The 11,290-nt window shown below is 46.9% G+C and overlaps 1 protein-coding gene across 1 annotated transcript in view; it reads right to left on the minus strand.

Moving 5' to 3' along the window:
• dgki (diacylglycerol kinase, iota) overlaps nucleotides 1-10,268 on the minus strand; it is a 52,189-nt gene extending 41,921 nt beyond the window's left edge. The window contains 1 exon segment of the mRNA XM_061251699.1: nucleotides 9,920-10,268. Coding sequence (XP_061107683.1) covers nucleotides 9,920-10,143 — 224 coding nt within the window. The 5' untranslated portion in view covers nucleotides 10,144-10,268.
• Between the last annotated feature and the right edge of the window lie 1,022 nt (nucleotides 10,269-11,290).

Here is an 11,290-nt window from a genome sequence, read left to right on the forward strand (position 1 = left end):
CTTCCTGGTCTCTGTCTCCACCTGAGCTCTCTGCTGTCTAATTCAATGAATCATTTGCTAAAGCATTTGCCAAATTAGCCTCTTCCCCAACCCACAGCTACAGGAAAGGTCTGCTCCGCGAGACCTACGCACGACCCCGGAAACCGGCGCCAGAAAGCTGGGGATCGGACAGAGCAAACGCAAGAGCGATGTTCCTTCTGGAAACGATACGAAGCGATACGTCAAGCTCAACTCAGCCCGGCCTGCGCAAGCATGCACAGGCAAACAGCGAGATTTAACACAATCACGCCTACAGGTGTCTGAATGTATTCTTCTTCTGCAGTCCCTCTGTGTTTTCACTCCCTATGCCTTCATACTGGCGCGGTAGTGATGTGTGGCGAGCTAACTGTCAAATTAGAAAAAAGAAAAAATGAGAGAGAGGGAGAGGGAAAGGGAGAGAGAGTGAGGGAGAGAGGGGTAGAGAGAGGGAGAGAAAGATAAAGGGAGAGGGAGAGGGAAAGGGAGAGAGCGAGAGAGTGAGGGAGAGAGAGGGAGAGGGAGAGGGAGAGAGAGTGAGGGAGAGAGGGGTAGAGAGAGGGAGAGAAAGAGAAAGGGAGAGGGAGAGGGAAAGGGAGAGAGCGAGAGAGAGAGGGAGAGAGAGGGAGAGAGTGAGGGAAAGAGAGAAAGGAGACCCCCGAAGACCCAGCCTATGTGTGGTGCTCTTTACTGGGGGAGGGTTGTAGGGGCTCAGGTGGAATTACGCTGCACTGCTCCCCTCTCAGTAATCAGCGAAATTACATTGGGCTCAGCTGAAGTATAATGCCCCATTTCGGGATCAAATCAGGAAGAAAAAGCTGTCCCCTCCAGTCACACTATGTCCTTTTTTTATTATTATTATTATTATGTTCTTTAAGGGCAATCAGAAGAGAAGGCACACGTGTCACATGAATTCCAGGCCAGACAGTGTCCCGGCTAACTGCCGAAAAGGGCTTTATGACACGACAGGCTTTCAGCATGTCTGACCTCAGACTTTCTGTTGATTTTTTTCGTGTTTGTTTGTACTTTTATGTTAATTTTCTTAGCCTCCAGCAACATGCAGCAGCCACGCGGCAGCCATTTTACAGCTGTGAGTGGGGCGTGAGGGATGTAACTCATGAATAGCCCCTCAACAGTAACTGAGGTCAGCTCTGATCTGGCCCCAGTCTCTGGGATCAGAGGCAGCTCTGCTCCTTTGCTCCGAACCCTTTGCAGTAAGTGTGTCATGTTTCTGTTTGGGTCCGCCCCCTTGAGGGAGAAAACCGGTTCACATTTTCAAAGCACTGGGCAATCATTGATCCAACAGCCAAACCTCTCCCAACACCATGATGTGCAAGGAGCTGGCAGTTTCATTAAAAATCGCCTATTCAAAAGAGAAGCATAAAAATGCATCTCTAGACATTCGGGCTAATGAATCAGTGCACTGCTGTTTTCTGTTTGAGATTTATGCCTGCACAATATATCAAATCATGTTTTTCTAAGCTTAATAAAACTAACCGCTGCCATGTGGCATATAGGAGATCCGGTGTCATTTTTTATTCAATCACAGCTGATGCAGAAATAAACAACCAAGTGTAAGAGGCCATGTAAACTCATTCTGGAAAAAAACATCAATGATTTTCTATAGGGGCTGCTAAGACAGCCAATCAGCAAGGCCTTGCAGCTTCCATGTGATAGAAAAAACAAATAAGTCCACACAGAAGCTGTATGACCTTGCTGCTCGCTGATTGGCCGTCCTATCAACACGGAATAGTAACCAGTGATGGCTTGATCCCGGAAGAATTTCACATGGCCTCGGACAGTTACAACCGTATCAGGTATGATTAAAGAAAAAACGACCAAAGACTATGCCTATACACGCCCCATGGCGGTTATTCTAATTACGCTTGAAAAAAACCCGATCCCATACATTGTATATGGCGAGAACACAGGGACAGTACGACCGCATCACCCAGGGCCAGGACTGATGGAGTGGCTCTCACCTGGAGCTGCAGCGCCCGCAGGTGTGTCTGTGCCCTGGCGGCAGGTGCGGATGGCCCCGTGCCAGCCTGCCCCGGCCTCTCCCAGGCACTGCCACACATTTGCTAGGCAAAATGCTGATGCTGAGACCAGGCACATCGCACACGGAGGAGCGTTTTGCCTGGTCATTCACCCGCGTCCAGCCAGTAAGCACACAGAACAACTCCCTCCCCCCCCCCCCCCCCCCCCCCCCAAGGCATTGTGGGTGCATGCGTGCCTGTGGCGACTCCCTGACAGAGGAAGGTGGGTGTTCAGCGGAGCGAGCCAACTGTGTCTCTTGCTGGTGCCGGAGCCTCGGGCCTACGGCCTGACTAAAACGGGAGCGACTGCCAGCTGGAGGACGACGGTTTACAACGGCGTAGCATAGCCGCGGCGTGGGTTTTTACGAACAGCACCGAGCGCCGGTCCAGGAACGCCTCTGTTTTCCACGGGCCGGGGCGGACAGAGACATCTCCAGCACGCGCCTGGCCCCCGGGCGCTATCAGCCCGTCTGCTGTGCACCTCTTGACATGAAGTGGTCATTATCTGGATAAAGTGAGACAGGGAGAAGTGCCAGCCTGGGCTGTCAAAGGGAGACACTGATGAAGAGAGACAAATTACCGTCAACAGCACAGGAAAAACAAGTCTGTTTTTTTCAGTTTGGGTGGAGGGCGGGGGGGGGGGGATATCAGCCCCAATTACAGAAATAACATGAGGGGCGAGGAGATGATCACTCCTCTGGATGCCAGAATTCCACACAACACAGGTATTTATGTTCTTTAACAGCTGAACGACCTTGTTGTGACACAATTTTCTCAGAAATACTTTTTTGTTTCGATTCCACTTCCAAGGATGAAATCGACATTTCTTGAAAGAATATTATGTTGATCACATTTTTTTTATTTTACATATTCAAAGCAACAGTAGGAATAAACGAAACTATCTTTAACATTTCAGAACCCAAGGGGTTAAAATACAAGATAAATGCTTCTTTGGAATCTAAAGTACTAATCAGGAAAGTGACACTCAATCGTAAGTTGTCGAATCCAATATCGCAATGTCAATCAACCGCTCGACTGAACGATCGATCAGACACATCACACTCAATAAAGCAGCCCTCACAAATGCATTGTCTGATCTACAAAATTATATCAACGGTCGCAATGCAGTTAACAAATGTCAAAGATGAATCAATGACAAACCCAAAAAAAACGTATAGAACAAGGCAGGCAGCGATGTGTATCAGTGTAATGGTGGACCTGGGGAGGTGAACAGGGGACAGAGGAAAGCCTCTTACAGCCATACGCCTAATAAGAAATGGCTTCGTGCAAGGCCTTCAAAAATCCAATCCCAGTAATGTGCTCCACCAGCCTGCATTACCCCCCCGCCCCCCCCCCCCCCCCCCAACAAAAAACAGAAAAAAACTGCTTCAAACAGCAGAGAAAGGGACGCATTTTATCACCACTAATCTGTCAAATTCCCAAACAGCCTCCTTTGTGCTATTACTGTGATTCGGGCCTGGATTTATGCGTGTCCAGGAAGGAGCCAGGCACGGGTCTGGTCTTTAGAAGCAGTGCGATTCCCTCGCATTAAGAGCCCTCTCCCGCACGTGGGCAGCTGTCGAATGGCCGTGCGTTTGGGCCGAGAGCGCGTCTGCTGGAGCTCAACCAGAGAGCAAAGCGCGGGAGTCAGGCCTTCTCCTGGAGAGGGGGGCACTTCAGTCCACACTCCTAAGGCAGGTGATGATTAGCATGAGCTCCAGAAACCTGTGTGAGGAACAAACCCGGGCGATCGGAGGGGCTCTGCACCGCATGTAGGGGGGCGACATGGCTCAGGCAGTAAGAGCAGTCGTCTGGCAGTCGGAGGGTTGCCGGTTCGATCCCCCGCCCGGGCTGTGTCGAAGTGTCCCTGAGCAAGACACCTAACCCCCAAATGCTCCTGACGAGCTGGTCGGCGCCAATCGCCGTTGGTGTGTGAGTGTGCATATGAATGGGTGAATGAGAAGCATCAATTGTACAGCGCTTTGGATAAAGGCGCTATATAAATGCCAACCATTTACCATTTACCCCCACACAAGAGCTAATCCTGTAGTTTGTGCAAAACCAAAGGTTTATTGTAAGATTTGTGCCAGATAAAACTAGTTGAACCTTTGCTAATGCAGCACCAATTGTTTGCAAGATGTTCAGCTGTCTGCAGTTACAAGCACTTTTATAACTAATAGGCTAAATATAACTCACAGTAATTGCAGGTTGGCTAATAAGCTCACAGTTTCCACACTTTTCCCACCGGTTGCATTACCCAAGACACTTGAAAAGGAACACGCACAATGACTTGGCAGCAATTCTTCCATTCTGGGCTTTTGTGTATTAGAAAATTCTATTATTTAATGAATTCCTTGCATTTATATAGTGCTTTTCCTTACCAACCAGTGACTCAAAGCACTTTGCAAAACTCGGCTCAGCCACCACCAATGTGTAGCACCCACCTGGTTCAATAGGGAGGCTTACAGTATGCCACGCATGGCAGACGGTAAATGGCACAAAACATTTAGCACTTAACCAATGGGAAACCAAACTAATTTCAGGTACTTCATCTGAACTTCATCTGAACTGGATCGGCAAATATCCAGCAAGCAGCTGTACAAACAATATGTAAAACTGCGATCCGTGCAAGCCACTCTGGATGAAGGCATCTGCTAAGCAAATCAATAATAAAATTATAAATATGGCAAGGAAATGAGGGCCACTCTCGGTGTTAGACTGGAGGAAACGGCACACGTGCATTCACGGGCCCTGGAATTTACGGAGAAACACAGAACAGCTTGTGTTCGGGAGCAGACCTGCGCCAGACACAGAAGGCAGGACGGAACAGAAAATCTGTCCTCACGCACGACAGAGTGGATGAGGGACTCGAACCAGATCGCTCTCTGCCATGGTGGATTTCTTTGGACTTCTGTCCGTACCCACGTCAGTGTTTCACCCGCCTGCCGCTGTTAGGCTGGTGGGCACACGTGCACGTTTACAGCAACGCCCTGTTAACGCCTCCCAAGAGGTCACCTCCCCGAGCTTTAGCCGGGAGCCCACAGGAACGCGGGTCAGAGTGTGACCCTCCACACGTGTCCTCCTGCGTGAGGAGGAGGAAAGATGGAGTGCAGAAGGAGAACTGAAATCCAAGATGCGTCAGCGTCAGAAAGAACGGAGGTTGGCATGCATGTGAGTCACGGAGTTGAAGAAGTGCACACTGCCTCATACACAATATTACACAATACACACACTGTGCCCCATTTCTGTCCCTTTCACACAGCGCCCTGTCATTTCACACACACAGCGTCCCGTTTCTGACACTTTCATACACACCACCCTCATTTCTGTCAACTGCAAACACACACACACACACACACACACACAATGTCCCAGTTCTGTCACTTTTGTACGCACCACCCTCATTTCTGTCAACCACAAACACACACACACACACACACACACACACACACACAGACACACACACAGACAAACACGCGCGCACGCACACACACACACACACAAACACAGCGTCCCGGTTCTGTCACTTTCATACACACCACCCTAATTTCTGTCAACCACAAACACACACACACACACACACACACACACACATACACACACACAGTCTATGTCATCCTCATCCATCACTAACACAAATAAAACAGAACCAACAGCCACTATCCTTGTGAATCAAAAGACACACACAACACAAACAAGTACACACACATAAACCCCATTTGCCCATTGCGTAAACAAATTTCCTGTTCATAAGGCAGTGCTCTGCCCAGAACGGATGGCCAGTATCTTATTCCCTACGATCACTTGAAATTATTCAGCCATTTGCATTTAGGAAAACTGCCTGCAAGAGCTGACTTGTCTGGTCATAAAAAGCAATAATAATACATAATAAATAATAACCTACAGAAGTTAGAAAACCACCTGGCCCATTTAAAAGATCAGAGGATGCAGTGGGGCTCTGATTTCAGTTGTACTAGGGAAAGAAAACAATGATATTTTTCCATACAATAAAATAATATTACTATGCATTTCAATGTAAGCCAACTTATGATGAGATGTAGGCTTACTGACTAAGAATATTATGTACAGTGTGCCAACTGAAGTGGTCACAAAGATTTTACACAAGCTTTTCCAACCCACTCCTTGAAACTTGCCATCACAAAATCACACTGATGCCACCGATTGTCAAGATTGGTTTACTAGACTATGGGGCGACATGGCTCAGGCAGTAAGAGCAGTCGTCTGGCAGTCGGAGGGTTGCCGGTTCGATCCCCCGCCCGGGCTGTGTCGAAGTGTCCCTGAGCAAGACACCTAACCCCCAAATGCTCCTGACGAGCTGGTTGGGGCCTTGCATGGCAGCCAATCGCCGTCGGTGTGTGAGTGTGTGTATGAATGGGTGAATGGAGAAGCATCAATTGTACAGCGCTTTGGATAAAGGCGCTATATAAATGCCTGCCATTTACCATTTACCATTTACTAAGCCCCGCACAGTGAGGGTACTGAACATGTTTTACGCCCAATATGCCACACAGGCCGTCTGACCGCACGCCAGAAGAAAAGGAACCGGCAGCTCAAACATTGTTCGTTTCCTTGTCCGATGCGGTTAGCATTTTCTGGAAGTGAATTGTTTGGTAGAATTTGATCCAAGTGTATCCGTTACAGAAGTCAGATTCGGCAAAGAAACCAGGACCTAACTCTGAAATACAGAAACAGCAGCAGGAAGGCGAGTCAGGGAGGTGTGCAGGTTTACGCAGATTCACAACACCGACTGCATCCCCGGCGAGAGGCGGCACAGTGCCCGGGCGGCCTCAAGCCCCGTCCTGTCCTTCCGAGGCAGAGTCAAGGACTTTGGCGTGACAGAGACACACAGCACACCTCTCTGCAGAGCCACTGAGGGCTCTGGCGGCTGACGTCTGTTTATCAAGTCCCGGGGACGGCGAAAGATATCATAATATATGAGGCGCGTTTAACTTTTCATCAGCTTTGTGGGCAGAAAGAAAAATGTGTCAGCTCAGCAGGGCAAAAAAAAAATGTACAAGTGGGAATCTCGTCGGGTGTTAAAAAATGCATGAGAGCATTTTCGGCACTATCGGCTCCACTCAGACTACGTAGAGCTCTCTTTCCCCTCGCATTTCTGTTGATTCACCATTTTCTTCTATCAGATAAAAGCCCAAGCTGGCTTCCTTATCAACCATTTACAGATTAGTAGCAGATTGCTGCACTCCACCATAAATCAGAATTAGGAGGCAGAGTATAAAACACTTGATAACACACTGGCTGAAAAACTGGGTGCTCTCTCTCTATGCTGGCTGAGGGAACCTCAAAGCTTTCCTCCGTTTGCCCCAGAGAAAACCTGTTCCTGTTTTCTTCCCCTTCCTTCTTTTACAGGAGTATACAAAACCCTGAAGAGATGTTGTTTCTTATAAGGGGCAGAAAAAGGCACAAGAATTTTGCTGGTTCCTTATGCTAGTTTCGTATGTAATTTATGTTTGTTTGTTTATTTGTTTGTTTGTTTGTTCTTCTCCTCTGACCATGCAATATCTGGGATTTTCAGGGAATATATTTCTATATTCTCCATACAGCAGAATAAAAAACCTGAAGGTTGCCCTCTGTTATAGGTGTAAAAATCAGACCTGGGTCAAATACATAATTGTTTTGGATTCAAATACTTTTCTGCACCTGATTAATTCAGCTTGGTGCAGAAGGCAGGGTCTGCACTTGATTTTCAATACACCAGACAAGCTCAGTCAAGTGTTGAAAAATTTAAATCCAAAACAATTACGCATTTGACCCAAGTCTGGTAAAAATGCAAGAGTCATTCAAATACAATTTCCTATGCTGGTAAAATGCTCAACCTTTGCTAGTGTCTCTAAAAGGGTGCCGAATGCTACAGAGGATAACATGTAATTCAATGAAGGAGCATTCAATTGAATGACTGCATGAGCCCTGCTCTTGAATATGTTCTGCCCTACCGGACCAAGGATCTCTAAAAATAGACATGAAGAATATACACTTTCTCGGAACATGCCACCATGTGACTAACCTTGCAGGATAAGCCCAGAGGCAGACCTCTGATCATCACGCCTCTCTATCCCTAGTTTTACGGTGATTTTAACTGTTATTCCAATTGTGACCAAACCTTTGGCTGAGTAAAATGGAGTTAACAGCAGGCGGCATAAACACAGCCTTATATATTAATCGCAACCAAATGAGTTTCATCGAGCGAAGTGCAAAAGAGAGAGATGATGACGGTGCCTCTCATTTAGAAATGTGTGCACTTGATTTTCCAAGATGTGGGCGGACTATGGATACTATCCTATTCAAAACCAAAGACCATGGCTGTGCTAATCCACACATGAATTAACCAGCATCACCAGTTCAGTCCTGTCCTGGGTGTGACCAAAATGTCCTGACCAGTTCAAAGCCTCCATAACCACAAAAATTGGATTTCAGCAGACATGCCTACACATGGACCAGCAGAGTCTAGTCTTTGGTCCGCCCTGGATGCGGCAAGGTTAACCAAACCCTATGCATTTTGTGTGTTGAGTATTCAGCTTTTTCCATCACAGTCTGGCTGCAGTTGCTCAGGTTACATTATGTTTGCCAGTTACTGTGGCAACACACGTGCAACAGAATGTATTTGAGACTTCACAGATACACACACCTTTGAAGACCTTTTTGATCTGTGCGCTTCTGATTGAGCTGCAAAGAAATTGGTGGTCTGCAGGTATTATTGCATATCCCAGACGGACAGAAAATACAGATGCAACACACCATTTGGAGCTCAGCTAATACCAGATTTGTAGATTCCCAGCAGTGAGTATCTTTCATGCCTGTCAGCAGGTTGCTTCTAGTTTTGATAACAGCTGTCGCCAAAATACAACTGTAGTAAGCTAAGTCGTAAATTGCACAGGACTCAGAGCATAAACCAGATACGTCTTGTGCTCCATGCCTATAAATCTATTTTTCCACCGTTTTTTTATGCCTGGTGTTTAAACAAGGACTCATTACAATACAATGGTATTGGCTCAATGATAAAATTACAATAACATGGTTTTTCAATAAACGAAGAATGACTGCACTGACCATTTTTAAATAAAGCAATAACTTCCTCTGGTATCTGCCTATTCATTGGTCGTCTGCCAAATCAGCGATCCCACAACAGCTGCAAGCTGGGCAAGCTTAGCCAGGGACTTCGGCTGGTGTTCGGGAGTAAATCCATACAAAGGCAAGCGGGCTGTGCGAATATGCAATACTGAGATAGCCTCGTTTCCCCACCCGAAATAAAGCTTTACAGCACAAAATATATAGAGAGATAATGAAAATGGGAAATGAACCTCGGCGGCTCATAGAGAACGGCAGAAAATACTAGTTTGTTATTGTGCAGCCCATCTGCTGTAACAATCGGCAATCGGGTTTTGGGGGAAAGTCGAATCTTTCTTTGTAGAAACACGATTACATTGCCCCCGTTTAGAAATCTAGCTATGATGCGAGATAGAAATATTTCCATTTCATATTTTCTTAAATAATAGCCTTTCACGTTCATATGAAATTACGTTAACATTACAGGATTTATCTGAACTATGTATATTAGTCGCTAGCTGTGTGTGTGTGTTTTCGACAAAGACGGAGGCTAGCCTCAAGCTTAATTTCAGTGTAAAATAAAATTACAGATAGAGATACATAGCTTGCAATGTTGGGAGTCCATAGCTAGCCAGCCAACCAGGCAAGTGGTCTCAATGACGCGGAGGTTTTTCAAGCTAGCCTGCTAGCTAACCAATACTATTTCACGTTGGCAGTGGCAAACCAGCTAATTCAAATCAAATTCTCTATTGCTGTTTCCACATCGCATTAAGAAAACTTACCTGTACGAAGTCTGTTTCCTGAAAGCCAGACCCTTCAGTTTATCCTCTAGTGACTCCTCCATGTCGGTAAGGCTGGTCAAGGTATCGCCGCCTCCCATTGCCTCGTCCCTGCACCCTCTATCGTTCGCCTCCCCACCGGTGGCTCCCAGAGAGGTTAGCCTATTGCTGAAGGTCTGAGGGTTTCGGTCTGCCTGTGACGGGCAGGGTTTGGCCAGGGGGTCCATGCTCCGGCAGTGGACCCCCTCTCCTCGTCTCACTGAGGAAACAGTAACTGCAAAGTCGGTATTGGTTGTAGATGATAGTTGTATGTGCCGCAAATTAACAGGGACAGAAGCGGCGGAGCTGTTCTCGCCGCAGCGCCACTCGGTCACACTGGCGGTCGACCTACTAGGGAGAGGAAGGTTGCCGACTGGAAATGGCAGCATAGGCTGTTGTGTAGTGACAGGCTGCAACAGCAGCAGCCGCAGCATCCATCTCCGGCTACAAGGGCATTCTGGGATACTCCCACTCCTCCTCTTAGCGCAGCATCCGTCGGTAAAAGTAGGGCATAGAGTTCCTGATGGTCAGCGCGCAGACTGGCTGGTGCTCGTACGCACAATCGGACTGTGCGCTCCGCAATGTCATGCATCTGTGTCGGCTGTGAGGCTGAAAAGCCGAGACTCCAGTGGATGTGAGCTACCCCAGCTGAATGACAATGCCAGTGATGAGTGAATACAGAGGGTAATTACTTCTCCGGTGTTTGCAATGTTTGGTTGGCATAGTGAAACCTCTCATCACTGCTTGCTTAGTTGTCTTGTGTTTGTTTGCCATCATTTTAGCTACTTCATTTAATTGCTGACGGCCTACCGCATAGGCTACAACCAATTTCGGAATATGTTTTATACAAAATAGCAGTACTCATTTAACATATGTCTTAGTAATAGGCTATTAATACAGAATTGTCTGTGGTCTTTGTGTGTACAACCATTACAACATTGTGCTTAACAATGTCAATAATCTTGAATTACCTTTTTGAGTAGTTTCAGGTATATCACTTTCATATATGGTTTCTGACAATCCACTCTGAAGTGCAGGACCCCATTGTCCAGCTTTACATAACCCTGTCCTCACTGAAATGATTTACGTGGTTTAGAGTAATTACACCATTCTTACAATTTCACTGAAAATATGCGCTGCAGCCAACAAGCGGATTTAACGTAGAGGAAGGAATCATTGGCTCAAACACACCAGCTATTATTCGTCACAAGCACAACGCCACAGTGTTGTAGCAGAGCACGGTGAACTGCTCGGTGTTAAATCAACTCTTACTGAGACGGGGGTCACATGGGAAATTGAACCGTTTACGCCAGACATTCAGACTGGAGTCATATT

This window comes from Conger conger, chromosome 8, assembly GCF_963514075.1.
Source record: "Conger conger chromosome 8, fConCon1.1, whole genome shotgun sequence".
Lineage (NCBI taxonomy): Eukaryota > Metazoa > Chordata > Actinopteri > Anguilliformes > Congridae > Conger > Conger conger.